Source organism: Perna viridis, chromosome 6 (assembly GCF_037379345.1).
Source record: "Perna viridis isolate PV_CMFRI_1.1 ecotype Kerala chromosome 6, ASM3737934v1, whole genome shotgun sequence".
Lineage (NCBI taxonomy): Eukaryota > Metazoa > Mollusca > Bivalvia > Mytilida > Mytilidae > Perna > Perna viridis.
Window position 1 is genome coordinate 49,560,612 of NC_142450.1, and position 18,512 is coordinate 49,579,123.

An 18,512-nucleotide genomic window follows, 5' to 3' on the forward strand; every position below is an offset into this window, starting at 1 on the left:
TTTTAAAAAGTACAATGTATTTAACTATACATGTAAGAGAGTAGGCATGCATGTATTAATGTTGACTTTTTACTTTCGTGTCTTTTTGTATATATATGACTAAGTCCCTGTTCAAGTTATTTTATTTTGTTGTTTTAACAGTTGTGTTATTTGTTTTCAGGGCTGGATATAATTGCCATGGTAACAATAGGAGGGGATATGATATATTTGGACTATCACATGGTTACAATCATAAGTGTAGATCTTTGACCTTAAGTCAGTGTCAGTCAATAGAATTAAAGAAGAGCCATCTAGTTGTGACCTTCAGCCAAGGTCGAAAATGTGAAGATGTTGATTGTGGTGAGTCATGTGGATGTAGCTATGGAAACAGTACATATAAAATTGGGTCAAAAGTCAATTTAGGATGTCAGGAATGTGTTTGTGATAGTAAAGGAGTATTGAGATGTTCATGCCAGACTTTAAGCAAAAGGAAGGAAATAAGAGAACTATCTGACTTTGACCTTAGAAAGTATCAAAATAATATCAGAAGACTGGCTATGGAAACAGGATGCCCTTCACGATGGTTTAACATTGCTAGAATGTATGCAGATCATAAACCACAAGCTGTTGGAAGTGATGCCTTTTTACCTTGGCATAGGTACTTCCTGCGATATGTAGAGAGAGAAATACAGCGGTATGATTGTGATATCACAATACCATATTATGACTGGACAATAGATGCTGGTAGTCCTGATAAATCTATTGTTTGGTCTAACAAATATTTTGGAGGGAATGGTGATGATACAACTGGATGTATACCATCTCATCCGTTCAAGGGACATAACTCTGCCTATTGGATCCCTTGTCTAAGGAGACAGTTTAGTAAGAATATAAATCTTCCTGATGCTGTTAATTTACAATTAGCTCTGAATGACCCTTCATACACAAACTTCAGATTACACATGGAAGTTGCATCTCAGTTGTTCCATTCTTGGGTTGGAGGTCACATGGGGTCAGATTTAGCACCATTTGATCCTGTTTTCTTGTCTCATATAGCTTTCATAGACAAAATATGGGACAGCTGGCAGAAGAAGCATGCTGATGGATATTTATCCTACCCCAGCCAATTGAGATATTCACCAATGTCCCCATTCCATGCCTCACCAGATGATGTTCTGGAATCAGAGGAACAGATGTGTGTTCAGTATGTTCCACTGACAGAAGGTTTACTGTGCAATGTTAGAATTCCTGTCTATGGTTATGATCAATATGGCTATGATCGCCATGGATACGATCGTGAGGGTTATGACAAAGATGGCTATGACATCAGAGGATATGATAGGTCAGGAAACATGGACACCCGGGGTATTTTTAGTGTGGATGGTTATGATAAGGAAGGTTATAACAGACAAGGGTTCGATAGAAATGGCTTTGATAGGTTTGGATTTTACATTGACATGTACAATTTGGATGGTTTTGATGCTAGTGGTTTAGACAAGTGGGGCTTTGATAGATATGGTTTTGATATGAATGGTATGACACCTTTTGGATTCAACAGGAATGGTACTTGGACAATTGATGGTTACAAACGTTTGTTTGACTCTGCAGGCTTCAATCGCTATGGTTACAATGTGTATGGATTTAATCGTGAGGGATATGATATGTTTGGCTTTAATTCAAAAGGTTTTGACTTCAAAGGTTGTAACAACTATTACATAGGTCCTATGTATGTAATCATCAAACGATGGGCTGAAGTGGAACTTGATAAAAAAGATGATGCCACCATACGAGTAATAGTTCGTATTTGTCCAGCTGTTACCACCTATCCATCATGGAGGTATACTACTAACTGGTTACGTAGAGGAGACCAGGTTGTCCTGATAGAGAAGTTACAAGAAGAACAAGCAAGGAGACATCAGGTCGACTTGAACTATATGCCAAGAGAATCGAGTGTAACTGATGAGAGACTCTGGTTACCTATAGAACCAGATAAAAGGTATATGTAACTAGTTAATGGTATTGTTTCCCTTTGTATTTACATTGAATTTATTCAATTAAGTTTATTTTTTCCAGAAACAATAATCTAATAAGTCATTTACTACATAAAATTATATATATAATGCCACACAAACAGTATTCCATGTTAATGAAGGAAATATCTACTTTCAGGTTATGTTTTATCACCTACTACTTTTCTAAGTGTCCATTAGGTAGATACCCAGTGACATGTGCTGAGAACATATGTCAAAGAAGACAATGTCCAGGTAAGTGGACACTTAATAGTCAATGTAACAGTCTGTTAGCCTTCCTATGGAAAGTCATTACGGTATGTGGCAAATATTAGTCTGTTAGTCTTCAATGTGTTAATCACTACACTTTTTTGGTGAATGTTACAGTCTGGAAGTCTTTCTAAAGCATATCATTACACTATGTGGCAAATGTTACAATCTCTAAGTCTTCCTAAAGCATGTCATTACACTGAGTGGTGAATGTCACAGTCTCTAAGTTTTCCTAAATCAAGTCATTACACTAAGTGGTGAATGTTTCAATCTCTAAGTCTTCCTAAAGCATGTCGTAACATTAAGTGACAAATGTTACAGTCTCAAAGTCTTCCTAAAGCATATCATTACACTGAGTGGACAATGTTACAGTCTCTAAGTCTTTCTCAAGCATGTCATTACACTGAGTGGTGAATATTACAGTCATGTTATCATATGTGGCACTTTTGATTGTTTATGGTAAAGACAAATATTTAGGCAAGAATTTTTTTGGTGAAAATGAAATTTAATGGTAAGGAATTTATATTTAATAAATCCAGATATCCTAGAAATAAATACAGTGAATGATGTAATAAATTTTATTTTATGCTACAGGAATTCCTGATGCTGTATGTAGAATAAATACATGTGGAAGTTGTTCATTGGAGTGGTACAATGTACAGACTGGTAATACTGTACAGTGCAGTGGTGAGTATATATAAAAAGATAATTATTTAAAAAGTGTGAATAATCAAAATGTGATCATGAGTGTTAAAGAATGGCTAGATTTAATGTGTTTGCAGAACATGTTCCACAGACAAGTTAAATCTTCCAGCATTCTTGGCATGAGTAATTATAATTTGGTTACTCACAATAACCAGTTGATTGTCCCAACTCACAACAACCAGTTGATTGTCCCAACTCACCATAACCAGTTGATTGTTCCAACTCACTATGTACAGTTGATTGTTCCAACTCACCATGACGAGTTGATTGTACCAACTCACCATAACCAGTTGATTGTTCCAACTCACTATGTACAGTTGATTGTTCCAACTCACCATGACCAGTTGATTGTCCCAATTCACCATGACCAGTTGATTGTACCAACTCAACATGACCAGTTGATTGTCCCAATTCACCATGACCAGTTGATTGTACCAACTCAACATGACCAGTTGATTGTCCCAATTCACCATGACCAGTTGATTGTACCAACTCACCATAACCAGTTGATTGTCCCAACTCACAACAACCAGTTGATTGTTCCAACTCACCATGACCAGTTGATTGTCCCAACTCACCATGACCAGTTGATTGTCCCAACTCACCATAACAAGTTGATTGTACCAATTATTATATAGATTCTCTCCATAATTTGTTGCTGTATTTCACAATTAAAAATGAAAAATTTTGTGATCAATGTATTGATATTATTATTGTGATTCTTTTGGAAGGAGAAAGTTCAAGAGTGAAATTACCAAATGTATTCCACTGTGTATTATTGAAAGTTTTTACACCAGGGACATTCGATAAATCATTGCTGCTTTTATAATAAATTGTTTTACAGCTAGTATGTACACTGTTTAATTGAACTTTCATAAACAAACAGTATCTTGAATTGAGAATTTTGACAGAAATTAAATTAAAGGGTAAGATATAATAAGATTTATCCTGAACCAATATCATTTTGAAAAAAAAAAATTAAAAAGGGTACTGTGAATTATCAAGATATTTTTAGAAATGGAACATTTGATAAATCACTGATCTATAAAAAAATATTTGAATATAAAAATTGATCTCCATTAAGAACTTAATTTACCTGGATGATTTTATCTTATTTAAGCTGATATGAATGGTCACTTCAGTCACAAAAAAGAAATGTTGGGTCACTATAATGTAAATATTTATTTTAAAATAGGGGTCATTGAGAATTTGTTTATTTACAGGCTGTGTAGATGATCAAGGTGTAGATCATATAGAAGGATCTTCATGGAGAACATCTCCTTGTCAAACATGTCAATGTCTGGTAACTATCAAATTTATTGTGTGATTTTACATTTATGAATTCGATTTTAATTTTGTGAAGTTAAATATAAAAATTGTGGTGAATTAGGATGAAAATAGAACCAGGAATGTTTTCCACAGTAATGAAATCTTCAAGGGTTTTATATTGATGGGATAATTAATTTGAAAGAGTGAATAACCAAAGTATTATCACGAGTGTTGAAGAGTGCCTAAATTTAATGAGAGGGTGTGGAACTTGATCCGCGCACTAATTAAATCCTCAAGTGTTCTTGACAGAAGTGGTCATATTTTGGTTATTCATGATAACCAATTAATTATCCTATTTATTTTATAGATTTTTTTCATAATACGGTGTGTATATTGATATTTTCAACATGGATTGGCAGATTGATATCAATGTTGTGACGTTTTGGCGGGAGAAAGTCAGAGAGTGATATTACCAAATTTATTTCAGTGTAAATTATCAAAATTTATTTGATAAAACACTGCTATCTATATAATAATACTGCATACTCCATATCTGTCTGTTTCTTACTCAATCTTTTCATTCCTTCACAATTCTGTAATTGATTTCTCAGGATAAAATGATTCCATATTTTAGTTACCATTTCAGCAGTTTGATTTGTACTGTGTCTCCCTTTTTAGTTTTCCTGCAAACTCTGTTTAACTTGAAACCAAGATTTTCTTTCCAGTTTTTAATGTATTAAGTGTCAGTCTGTAAGAATCAGGCATAGGGTGAACCATTCATTGAACTACAATATTTTATAATTCATAATCATGTATTCACTATTACAGAACAGTATGATTACATGTGCAAAGAAAGTATGTGACTCTCCCAGATGTCGATACCCTATACAGAGTCCTGGACAATGTTGTCCTACTTGTGAAGGTAAGTATGTGACCCTCCCTGGTGTTGGTAGTACCCTATACAGAGTTCTGGAGAATACTGTTCTACTTGTGAAGGTAAGTGTGTGACTCTCCCAGATGTAGGTACCCTATACAGAGTCCTGGACAATATTGTCCTACTTGTGAAGGTAAGTGTGTGACCCTCCCTGGTGTTGGTGGTACCCCAAAGGAGTTCTGGACAATATTGTCCTACTTGTGAAGGTAAGTGTGTGACCCTCCCTGGTGTAGGTGGTACCCCAAAGGAGTTCTGGACAATGTTGTCCTACTTGTGAAGGTAAGGTTTACTGGTCTTGGATCATTATCAAACTCTTAACCTTCTCATTGGAATACTTGAAAGCAAGTTATTATTAAGAAGTTCATATGCTACAATAACACTGATTGTAAAAACTGTTCATGAAATTTTGCATGTAGACTAATTTCTGTAGACTTTTTTTTTAGCAAAATGGGTATTGTCCTATTTTCACCTGGTAGGTAAATAGCAACCTAAATACTTCTAATTTACCTCTGTTAAAAGATTTACATTTACTCAAAGTTTTATGCAAGAAATCTGTACTCTTGATTCATAGATTTAAAAAAAAACATTTTTATTCCTAGGAGGTTGTTTTTATGACGGAAGAATTTACATAACAGGAAGTACATTTGTACAAAGGAACGATCGTTGTCAGAAGTGTATGTGTGATCAAGGTGAAGTAACATGCCAGAGAAAGCCATGTCCTGATATTGGCCGATGTAGAACTCCAATAACTTTAGAGGGGAAATGTTGTCCTACATGTATGGATTGTGGTAACCGTGCCAATGGAACAAGATGGAGAGATAGTCCATGCCAGCACTGTAGCTGTGTTGTATGTTTAATTTGGTTTACCATACTTACCTTTGAATAAAAAAGCCACATTAAAATTAATAGTGAAGCGATAAAATGTTTACATGTACAGGTAAAATGATTCTAATGATAAAATCATATGAGAAATAACAATAGATAAAACTGTTAATACATGTTGAATGTTTTTTACCATATTGAACATTTCTCTTTTGTTTACAGAATGGACAAGAACAGTGCCATACCATCAGATGTGGTTATCCAGATTGTTCTAATCCTCATATACCACCAGGGGAATGTTGTCCTGTCTGTGAATGTAAGTATCATACCACCAGGGGAATGACCATCTGGTGGATGTTGCCCTATAAATGAATGTAATTTACATTGATCATAAAAGATTCTCTAATTTGTGAAAAAGTAATCAAGGAAACCAAGATTCTAGCAGAAATCAAAAGAGTGTAATCCACGGACAACAATCAGATGGGGAAAACAGACACACATAACAAAGAACATAAAATAACCAAAATAATTTGTACAAAAGAACAAAAGCAAATTAGCAACTTGGACTTCACTGAAAACTGGGAACTGAGTTGCTCATAAAAAGTCAGTTCAGGAGTAGACAAAAGAGGAAAGGAAAACTATGACACTTTGAATAAATTGGTGCTCATGGTGCAGATGGATACACTGTACTGATCCAAGAATTCATGATAATGACTGTAAAAATTATGTACTGATGACTTCAATCTTCTAGCAACATAACCCTGTTTCAGAAGCCTAATTGTGAGAAGTCTAGCAAGGTACAAAAAGTCTGCAATAAGGCAAGCTCTGGCATAATGTATGAGTTATGATATGAAAACTCGATATGCAGTTGCTGAAGAGGTATTGCCACAGATAATAGGAAAGTTGACATTATGGAATGAAAAGTAATTGTGATTGTGGTATAGTTTTGTCAATAGTTTTCCTTTACCATTAATCTCTAATTGTAGGTCAAGAAATGAGGCTGACATCACAGTGCCTCTAGTATCCTTTATTTCAAGTTCTTTGGGGTAGATCCAATGTATAAAATCCTTTGGATCAGGTCAGCTGTAAAGCCAGCCTCATAAGAGTGAAGGAATAGGTCAGCGAGTAGAGGAGCACAATTTGTTCCCATTGGAATGTCAATCTTTGGTTCAAATTATGTGTCTACCACACTGGGCAAATATTTTGTCGATCAAATATGTTGTGAATCGTAGTTAAATAGCACCAGATTAACAGTTGGATGTAGTTAAATAGCACCAGATTAACGGTTGCATGTTAAAACTATCTGAATTCAGGATGGTCATTTAAAAATAGGTTCACATCTTTATAGCACTTCTTAATTTTGAATTTGCCATGTCTACACATTTGGTTATTCTTATGAGATTATTGTTCTTGTTTCAGCATGTTTATTTGAAGGAAAGGTGATTAAAGATGGAGAGACATATAACCCAGATAAATGTACTACATGTACCTGTAACCATGGAAACATGGACTGTGCCAAGAAAGATTGTCCTTCCGTTTCCTGTAGTAATCCAGTCTTTCAGCCAGGAGGATGTTGTCCTGTTTGTGATAGTGGTATTAACTCCAAATTTATTTACACACTGAAGGGAAACATTTCTAGATTGACATAGTTTAAAAAAACTAAAAAGATACAAGGACAAAAAACAAAAGTGCAAATTACTGTTCTTGACCTCAGATAATGAACAGATAATATTTTAATGTCACATCAACTTGAAACTGGGTAAGAATGAATTCAAGATACATCTGTGCACAAAGAATGTAAAAAAACTACTTTATTTTTGTGATGTCCATGTAGAATATAAATAAATAATATTGTTTTGATAGTCTTGGCAACCTTAATGCTTTCAGAAAGCAACAATTCCATGTTTTTCAGCTTGTGAATATGACATGAAGACATATGTACATGGAGCAACATTTGTTGCCAGTTATGATCCTTGTTTGAACTGTTCCTGTCGGAATGCTATTGTCAGGTGTATTCCCATCCATTGTTCACTATCTGCTTACCCATGCAGAAATCCAGTTAGAAAGGGAGGCAACTGTTGTGACTTTGAGTGTCCAGGTTTGTGAATGTAGTTAACTTATATAACTATCAGTAAATTTATTAGTGTTCAAGGCAAATATAGCTTCTAATTAGTGATAATAAAAAGTCCTTTAACTTGCAAGCTGAGCAATGTATACTGGGAACAATATTCCTGAATCTTCATGCAATAACCCTTTATTATTAACCAACTACTCAAAATACGTCAAAAACTGTCCAATTGATATGAATTCAAACCAGGCATCTATGCGGGGCCAATATGAAAAAAGAGGGCTAATATGGATCAAATATGGATCAAATGCCAATACGGCATCATAACTTCCGGTCGTTTGACACCGCCATTTTTTGTTAGAATTGGATTTAATGAACTTTGATCACCAGAACTAAAAGCTGCAGAAACACAAAAAAAATCTTCCATTTTATACAAAGTGGATATTTCAGACTGAATAATGCAAATAAACCTTTATATTTTTTGGTAAAACATGAAAACAACTGTTCTACAAATCATCTAGTTTAGTTGGTTAATAAAATTATCAATAAATATGTAATTTCATATTGGCCCTGTTATAGGTTTCGGTCAATCATATTGGCCTCGACAGCTGTATTGGCCCTCGGGGATGCCTCAGGACCAATACAACTGCCTTGACCAATAAGACAGACCTCAAACCTATAACAGGGCATATATGAAATTACTTATTTATTAACATATATTATTAACCAACTTACTACAATATGTATAGAAATGCCCATCCTTTATGAACTGAAAATTTCGACAACTGGTCATTACGAACTGGAAATTCCTACAGCCGGTCATCATGAAATCACAGCCATGCATTATGAATTTCAAAACAGGGCATCAATACAGGGCCATTAGGAACTAAATCAAAATGGCGTTCATACAAAATAAGTGACAACTTTAATTAAGAGTGACCTAATAATTCAATTAATTATTATGAAATAATTTTGAATTGAACAGAAGTCCAAGACAGTAATATAGTATTAATGTATGGCCTTTTCCATATTGGCCCTGTAACATGCCATTGATATTAATAATGGCCTCGGATGGCTGTAATGGCCCTCAGCATTGCCGCGGTCCATTACAGTCATCCTTGGCCATTATTAATACCTCGGGCATGTTACAGGGCCAGTATGGAAAAGGCTGTACATTAATACTATATTACTGTCTTGGTCTTCTGTTCAATTCAAAATTATTTCAGCATGCCAGCAATCATTATTTCTGTTCCTAAATTTGATAGTGAAAAACACAATGTTTATTAATACATCAGACATATTTCAGTAGATTAGTTGCTACATTTTTCATTGAAAGATTGATGAAATATTTTGATTTGCAGCATGTGTAGATGGTGGTGTTGAATATCAGGAAGGGGATAAATGGCCATCTACCAGTGATCCCTGTAAAGTTTGTACATGTTCTAGTGGTCTGGTGTCCTGTAGAAACAAACAGATCTGTCCAACATCTTGTACTCATGGTCTACAGAGGAGGGGGCAGTGTTGTAAGGATTGTACAAGTAAGTCATGTACCCATGGTCTACAGAGGAGGGGACAGTGTTGTAGGGATTGTACAAGTGAGTCATGTACTCATGGTCTACAGGAGAGCAGGCTGTGTTGTAGGGATTGTACAAGTGAGTCATGTACTCATGGTCTACAGGAGAGCAGGCTGTGTTGTAGGGATTGTACAAGTGAGTCATGTACTCATGGCCTACAGAAGAGCAGGCTGTGTTGTAGGGATTGTACAAGTGAGTCATGTACTCATGGTCTACAGAAGAGCAGGCTGTGTTGTAGGGATGGTACAAGTGAGTCATGTACTCATGGTCTACAGAGGAGGGGGCAGTGTTGTAGGGATGGTACAAGTGAGTCATGTACTCATGGTCTACAGAAGAGCAGGCTGTGTTGTAGGGATTGTACAAGTTCTAATAAAGTGATTAGCATATCCTCTAGGTGTTGAAAATATAATTTACAGAAAATATATTATGATGGTCTTTTAAATTCAGATTGTCTTTACAATGGAAGAGTATACCATGATGGACAGACCTTTACTCAGCCTGGAGATAGATGTCGCCAGTGTACCTGTAATCGTGGCAACGTAAAATGTGAGAGAACAGGAATATGTCCATTATTGTCATGCCGAGTGACAGAGACTCAATCAGGGGCATGTTGTCCTATTTGTAAAGGTAAGACTTGTTATTCCATTGACCAATAGGCTGTATAGAAGATACATGACTACAGTTTATAATATCGTTTCTTACCAGGAATTATGGTTTTAGGGAAATTTCTGTTAAATATTGTTTTAGAGTAATCAAGGGAACCAAGGTTATAGCGGTAATCAAAAGAATGTAATCCAGGGACAAAGACCAGACATGGAAAACAGACATACACAACAATGAACATAAAGTAACTAAAATCATACATACAAAGTAACAAAAGTAAATGAGCAACTCCGACTCCACTAAAAACTGGGAGCATGGACCAGGTGCACTGGTAGGGTAAGCGTCCTCTGCTTTTCTAGAAACACCCGCTGAGTTGCTCATAAAAAGTCAAGTCCAGGGTAGACAAACAAGGGAAAGGAAAACTATGACCTGTTGAATAAATCAGTTTTCATGGTGCTGATGGATACACAATAATGATCCACAAGTTGGTGAGTATGATAACGGCCATAAAACTTCTGTAGTGATGACTTCAATCTTGTAGCAAAAATAACTCTGTTCCAGAAGCCTATTTGTTAAAGTTCTAGCGCGATACAAAAAGTCTGCGTAGTTTCAGCAAGCTCTGGCATAACGTATGAGTTATGATGTGAACACGCCATACACAGGAGCATATATTGTGTTTGACAAATGATCAGTTATGATTATTAAAGAAGTTTACAAATTAAAGTGAGAAACACATAAAAAAACAGTACACATTTAGAATAATTCAAGTATTATTACCCCAATCATATTAATTTTTTACCGGTGAAAGTAGGTCAAGCAGTTTCTCAAAATCATATGTCTGTCTGTCAAGCTTAGAGGGTACCTACTTTGTATGATCTGTAACTCAAAAATTAACGGAAACTTTGCACAATGTTTATATATATACTGAAGATGTGCACCACATATTATGGAGAAATTTATGAAATGTTTTCCCTCGTTTTTAGGATGTTGAATTTGTTGCCAGTTAACTTGCTTATAATTTATGCTTATATACGTTTAAGATATTTGTGTGCTGACAAATATATGAGAGTGGCGCAGGTATTGACTTGTATGGATCTTGTTTCTTGTAGGTTGTATTTATGAAGGTAGAAATTATCGCCATGGTGATACAATATCAGCTGACCAGTGTACAAGATGTACTTGCTTGGAAGGTAAAATTTTACAGGAATATTTCCTTATATATCTTGCTTCAAATAATATTCAGAAGTGATAAATATTTTGTTTTAAAAAATGTGTTACATTTGTTTATATTTCTGCTTTTAACAAACACATCTAATAATTTTGAAAGGAATTTTATTATCATGAATTAATGAAGTTCTCTAAATTGATATAATTTAGTTAAATTGTACATTTTCAGGCCAAGTAAACTGTCAGAGACCTCAGTGCTCACCACCTCGTTGTAAGCACCCTACAGTCCAGCCTGGAGACTGTTGCCCAACATGTGCTGAATGCATATTTGGGGGACGAACATATCAAAATCTAGAACAGTTCACCCCTCCCAACAGGCCTTGTGTGTCTTGTCTGTGTAAGGTAGGTTAGAGAGATCCATCCCTTCCAACAGGCCTTGTGTGTCTTGTCTGTGTAATATAGGTAGGAGAGATCCAGGCCTATTATGTTATGCTTGTTTGTCCCCATGGTTTTAGCTGAAGGGGACTTTAGATTTGCACTCCATCGGTCTGTCTGTCAGTCAGGAAAAAATTTGAAGTTTTCCACCTTTTTTTTTTATAAGACTTGCAGATATTAAACTGATTTTTTTTATGTGAGTCAACCTTGATGAGTTACAGATCAACTTTAGGTTTCGTTTCCACTTTGCTGATTTTTGTCAAAGTTATGGCCCTTGAATTTTCTGAAATTTTATATGCGTCTATCATTATGAGTTACAGATCAATTTTACGTTTGGTCTCCTCCGCTAATTTTTGTCAGAGTTATGGCCCTTGAACTTTGAAAAATTTACCGAAATTTAAGTTTTCTTCACTTTATTTCTAAACTTTTGTAGAGATTGAGCTGATTTGTGGTATGTGAGTCTACCCTTATGAGTTACAGATCAAGTTTCAGTTTCGTTCTGCTTTGCTGATTTTTGTCTGAGTTATGGCCCTTGAATTAACCAAATTTTAAAATTTTTCCGCACTTTTTTTCTAAACGCTTGCAGATGTTGAGCTGATTTATGGTATGTGAGTCTACCTTGATGAGTTACAGATCAAGTTTACATTTCATTCTGTATTGCTGATTTTTCCAAAGTTTCAAATCAAGGTGATTTCTTCAGTTTGTCATTTATACTTGATGATCAAAGGTAGTATTTGGGTCAATGATATAAACAGCAGGTAGGGTACTGTGTATTGTTTTGCAATACTCTCAGAGGGCTTGTTATACCATCAATCAAATACAATATACACTTTTACTTGTTCTTAGAATGTAAGTAATTGTTACTTTGTTAATGTAAATTGCATTCTTTAACTCACATTTTGTTTTATTAACTTAAATTGTGTTTTAGTGTTAACTAATAAATTAAATTATGTTTTGTTAACTTAAATTGCGAATTTATAGGTACAATTTGTATGATTTATAATTTTTTTCTCTAGTTCTTTCATTACTTTTAGAGAGGACATTTGACATGTGAGCAAAAGAACAAGAACACTTGTTCCCCTACTTCCTGTAAACATCCTGACACACCTCCCGGTCAGTGTTGTCCTACATGTGATGGATGTTTCTTCATGAGAAGAATGTTCAGAAACAATCAGAAATTTGTACCTCCTGGTGGAGATATGTGTAAAATCTGCCTGTGTCAGGTAAGCTGTTCAAATTGTCTGTTATAATCTGTTTGTGTCAGGTAAGCTGTTATAATCTGCCTATATCAGGTAAGCTGTTAGAATCTACTTGTGTCAATTCAGCTGTTATAATCTGCTTGTGTCAGACAAGCTGTCAGAATCTGGCTTTGTCAGTTTGTCAGGTAAGCTGTTCAAATAGTCTGTTAGAATCTGTTTATGTCAGGTAAGCTGTTATAATCTACTTGTGTCAGGTAAGCTGTTATAACTGCTTGTGACAGGTAAGCTGTTATAATCTGCTTGTGTCAGGTAAGCTGTTATAAATGCTTGTGTCAGGTAAGCTGTTAGAATCTTCCTGTGTCAGGTAAGCTGATATAACTGCTTGTGTCAGGTAAGCTGTTTAAATTGTCTGTTAGAATCTGCCTGTGTCAGGCAAGCTGTTAGAATCTGCTTGTGTCAGTTCAGGTGCTATAACTGCTTGTATCAGGTAAGCTGTTAGAATCTGGCTTTGTCAGGTGAGCTGTTCAAATTGTCTGTCAGAATCTGCTTGTGTCAGTTCAGCTGTTATAATCTGCTTATGTCTGGTAAGCTGCTTAAACTGTCCATTATAATCTGCTTGTGTCAGTTTAGCTGTTATAATCTGCTTATGTCAGGTAAGCTGTTATAATCTGCTTGTATCAGTTCAACTGTTATAACTGCTTGTGTCAGGTAAGCTGTTAGAATATGCTTCTGTTAATTCAGCTGTTATAATCTGCTTGTGTCAGGCAAGCTGTTAGAATCTGGGTTTGTCAGGTTAGCTGTTCAAATTGTCTGTTAGAATCTGCTTGTGTCAGTTCAGCTGTTATAATCTGCTTGTGTCAGGTTAGCTGTTATAACTGCTTATGTCAGGTAAGCTGATATAACTGCTTGTGTCAGGTAAACTGTTAGAATCAGCCTGTGTCGGGTAAGCTGATAGAGTTTCACTGTTCTAATCAGCTTGTTACAGGTAAGATGTTTTAATCTGCATGTGTCTGTTCAGCTGTTATAATCTGCTTGTGTCAGTTCAGGTGCTATAACTGCTTGTATCAGGTAAGCTGTTAGAATCTGGCTTTGTCAGGTGAGCTGTTCAAATTGTCTGTCAGAATCTGCTTGTGTCAGTTCAGCTGTTTTAATCTGCTTATGTCTGGTAAGCTGCTTAAACTGTCCGTTATAATCTGCTTGTGTCAGTTTAGCTGTTATAATCTGCTTATGTCAGGTAAGCTGTTATAATCTGCTTGTATCAGTTCAACTGTTATAACTGCTTGTGTCAGGTAAGCTGTTAGAATCTGCTTCTGTTAATTCAGCTGTTGTAATCTGCTTGTGTCAGGCAAGCTGTTAGAATCTGGGTTTGTCAGGTTAGCTGTTCAAATTGTCTGTTAGAATCTGCTTGTGTCAGGTTAGCTGTTCAAATTGTCTGTTAGAATTTGCTTGTGTCAGTTCAGCTGTTATAATCTGCTTGTGTCAGGTTAGCTGTTATAACTGCTTATGTCAGGTAAGCTGATATAACTGCTTGTGTCTGTTCAGCTGTTATAATCTGCTTGTATCAGGCAAGCTGTTAGAATCTGGCTTTGTCAGGTTAGCTGTTCAAATTGTCTGTTAGAATCTGCTTGTGTCAGGTTAGCTGTTATAACTGCTTATGTCAGGTACGCTGTTAGAATCTGCATGTGTCAGGTAAGCTGATATAACTGCTTGTGTCAGGTAAACTGTTAGCATCAGCCTGTGTCAGGTAAGCTGATAGAGTTTCACTGTTCTAATCAGCTTGTTACAGGTAAGATGTTTTTTTAATTCATGTGTCTGTTCAGCTGTTATAATCTGCTTGTGTCAGTTCAGCTGTTACAACTGCTTGTGTCAGGTTAGCTGTTACAACTGATTGTGTCAGGTAAGCTGTTAGAATCTGCCTGTGTCAGGTAAGCTGATATAACTGCTTGTGTCAGGTAAGCTGTTATAATCTGCTTGTGTCAGTTCAGCTGTTACAACTGCTTGTGTCAGGTTAGCTGTTACAACTGCTTGTGTCAGGTAAGCTGTTAGAATCTGCCTGTGTCAGGTAAGCTGTTATAATCTGCTTGTGTCATGTAAGCTGTTATAGTTTCATTGTTCTAATCAGCTTGTTACAGGTAAGATGTTATAATCTGCTTCTGTCTGTTCAGCTGTTACAACTGCTTGTGTCAGGTTAGCTGTTGTAACTGCTTCTGTCAGGTAAGCTGTTAGAATCTGCCTGTGTCAGGTAAGCTGTCAGTATCTGCCTGTGTCAGGTAAGCTGATATAACTGCTTGTGTCAGGTAAGCTGTTTTAATCTGCTTGTGTCAGGTAAGCTGTTAGAGTTCCACTGTTCTAATCAGCTTGTTAAAGGTAAGATGTTATAATCTGCTTGTGTCTGTTCAGCTGTTACAATCTGCTTGTGTCAGGTAAGCTGTTACAACTGCTTGTGTCAGGTTAGCTTTATAACTGCTTGTGTCAGGTAAGCTGTTAGAATCTGCCTGTGTCAGGTAAACTGATATAACTGCTTGTGTCAGGTAAGCTGTTAGAGTTTCACTGTTCTAATCAGCTTGTTTCATGTAAGATGTTATAATCTGCTTGTGTCTGTTCAGCTGTTACAACTGCTTGTGTCAGGTTATCTGTTATAACTGCTTGTGTCAGGTAAGCTGTTAGAATCTGCCTGTGTCAGGTAAGCTGATATAACTGCTTGTGTCAGGTAAGCTGTCAGAATCTGCCTGTGTCTGGTAAGCTGTTACAACTGCTTGTGTCAGGTAAGCTGTTAGAATCTGCCTGTGTCTGGTAAGCTGATATAACTGCTTGTGTCAGGTAAGCTGTCAGAATCTGCCTGTGTCTGGTAAGCTGTTACAACTGCTTGTGTCAGGTAAGCTGTTAGAATCTGCCTGTGTCTGGTAAGCTGATATAACTGCTTGTGTCAGGTAAGCTGTTATAATCTGCTTGTGTCAGGTAAGCTATTAGAGTTCCAATGTTCTAATCAGCTTGTTAAAGGTAAGATGTTATAATCTGCTTGTGTCTGTTCAGCTGTTATAATTTGCTTGTGTCAGTTCAGCTGTTATATTCTGATTATGGCAGACAAGCTGTTGTAAACTGCTTACTTCAGGTAGACTGTTAGAATATGCTTGTTGCAATTAAGCTGTTGTAAACTACTTGTGTCAGGTAAGCTGTAAAAATGTGCTTCTGTCAAGTAACCTGTTTTATACTGCTTGTGGCAGGTAATCTGTCTTAATCTGCATGTGTCAAGTAAGCTGTTGTAAATGCTTATGTCAGTCAAGCTGTTATAATCTACTTGTGTTAGGTAAGGTTTTTAAATCTGTTTATATCAAGTTTCCTGCTGGAAGACATAAAAAAATAATTTATCAGGTGAGTATTAATCTTACAAAACTTGCCAGAAAAATCCAATGTAACAAAATTCTATTGGGCTGAAATTCTGAAACATTAGTTAATATATCTTAACTTAACTTTGTTTCTTTGAATGTCACAATGAAGTTAGGAAGCAAAAGAAAATAAAATACTATTGAAAATCTGTGGTTAAATCAATGGGTATATGACTTGTGCAAGTAAAAGTAAACTCTGAATTTTAATATTTATGTTACACAAATTTGCAGTTCTCTAATTTATTACAACAAAATATATTTCAGAATGGAACAGTAGACTGTAAAGACATGGGTTGTCCTCCTTTGAATTGTATCAACCCTGTTAAACCACCAGGACAGTGTTGTGGGACTTGTCCAATGGCCTGTACTGTTCATGGCAAGTCCTATGCTGAAGGTCAAACATTTGATGATCCCAAGGACAAATGTTCTGTCTGCATGTGTACCGTAAGTTACTCTTTCATTTTCTAAGACTATCCATTATATCTGTTATTTGTGATTTCTTTGTTTGATTTGACCGGTAGATATTTTCATTGGATGTTTTTTATGCATTTATTTTTGTTTTGATTACACTTTTATTTTGTGTCTTTTGTCATGTATGTGGAATCCACAGGATTAATGTGGCTTCTTTTGTTAGCTGAGCCTATCATTCTTACAGTATAAATTAAAACTATTTTTCACTATCTCTACAAATATATTTCTTTACTTACAACACCCTATTATTTAGATTTGGAATTAAGTTCAGTTTGGAATTTTTCAATTTTTTAAATTTCAGCTGAATGATTAGTATTTTAATTGAAACCCTGTGCAATGTAAAGATATTTTATTCATTTTTTTGTGCACCACACAGCATTTTATTTCAAGTATCTGACATCTGAATCTATGTTTAGCAGACTTGGATTATATCTATTAATTAAAAAAGAATAATTCAATATTTTTCGATTTTGGTTTTGTAAGTTTTACTCTCAGAGAATTCAGTATATCAGATTGACATGAGTAAATTGAAAAACAAAATATCAATAACAGGTGCTATCTTAATTATCCAAATTAACTATTTATACTTTATAAATGTAAAATTGATGGTGGACTTAAGATACATTACTATATGATATATTTGTACAGATATTACAATCAGGGGTAAGTTATTCACTATTGTCTTGTGTTTTGGAATGAGCTGTCTCTTTTTGTTTAACATGCTTACACCTTTCTCTTAATTTCAGGCAATGTTTTCAGTTCTATTTGCTGGGATAATTGATACTTGTTAATGATACACACATATTTGTAGAATTGTTGTGATGCTAGTCAAAATATTTTGATATTGAATGTGCACCTCAACTTTATATGTCACTGTAGAACATTGTTTTCTGTGAAATATCATAACCCAAATAATACTTTGTTGAAAAATATTCCAGGTTTGTTCGTAGGTTTAATGGATAACCCAATAGTTCTAAAAAATCATTTAAAAATTATTGAATAATATTTTATTGAATTGCAAGCCATAATTATTCATTATATTATAGAGATGTATTACTAAAGTTTTAATTCAGTATATACCTGATGTGTAAAGTTTGACTAGAAAGGTGGTTGGACCTTTTCCTTTTCTGTAAAAATGTTTATCTTCTAACAGATCTGTTGTTTTCTTTTAAACTCTTCTTTTAACTCTTCTTTTCTTTAACAAGTAGTATCGATAAAATAAGTATGTGATATCTTAAAGTAACTACTGTGTATGAATATGCTATGTTAAAGTGATGATACTTCTCAAAGTACAATGTTAAAATGATGATGCTGCTCAAAATACTATGTTAAAACGATGATACTGCTCAAAGTACAAAGTTAAAACGATGATACTGCTCAAAATACAATGTTAAAACGATGATACTACTCAAAATACAGTAGAGGAGTTTATAAGTATGTCCTGAGAGATATAATACAGTAGAGGAGTTTATAAGTATGTTCTGAGAGATATAATACAGTAGAGGAGTTTATAAGTATGTCCTGAGAGATAGTTATATTTGTGGTGAAAAATGTTTATCATTAAAGGATAGTTATAACATGTTTTTGAGGGTTGAATTGTAATGAGTTTGAAAAGAATATT

The 18,512-nt window shown here is 35.2% G+C and overlaps 1 protein-coding gene across 3 annotated transcripts in view; it reads left to right on the top strand.

The window, feature by feature from the left end:
* LOC148615459 (uncharacterized) overlaps window positions 1-18,512 on the top strand; it is a 95,703-nt gene that overhangs the window by 44,958 nt on the left and 32,233 nt on the right. For 2 of the 3 annotated variants that reach the window (XM_088590354.1, XM_088590355.1), the window contains exons 18-33: window positions 161-1,975; window positions 2,149-2,243; window positions 2,853-2,945; window positions 4,187-4,266; window positions 5,061-5,154; window positions 5,766-6,013; window positions 6,211-6,304; window positions 7,408-7,581; window positions 7,901-8,086; window positions 9,418-9,594; window positions 10,078-10,257; window positions 11,343-11,423; window positions 11,630-11,802; window positions 12,870-13,058; window positions 16,685-16,864; window positions 17,540-17,554. In XM_088590354.1, coding sequence (XP_088446480.1) covers window positions 161-1,975; window positions 2,149-2,243; window positions 2,853-2,945; window positions 4,187-4,266; window positions 5,061-5,154; window positions 5,766-6,013; window positions 6,211-6,304; window positions 7,408-7,581; window positions 7,901-8,086; window positions 9,418-9,594; window positions 10,078-10,257; window positions 11,343-11,423; window positions 11,630-11,802; window positions 12,870-13,058; window positions 16,685-16,864; window positions 17,540-17,554 — 3,874 coding nt within the window. The remainder of the gene's footprint in view (window positions 1-160; window positions 1,976-2,148; window positions 2,244-2,852; window positions 2,946-4,186; window positions 4,267-5,060; window positions 5,155-5,765; window positions 6,014-6,210; window positions 6,305-7,407; window positions 7,582-7,900; window positions 8,087-9,417; window positions 9,595-10,077; window positions 10,258-11,342; window positions 11,424-11,629; window positions 11,803-12,869; window positions 13,059-16,684; window positions 16,865-17,539; window positions 17,555-18,512) is intronic. The other variant, XM_088590356.1, reaches the window with a different exon arrangement.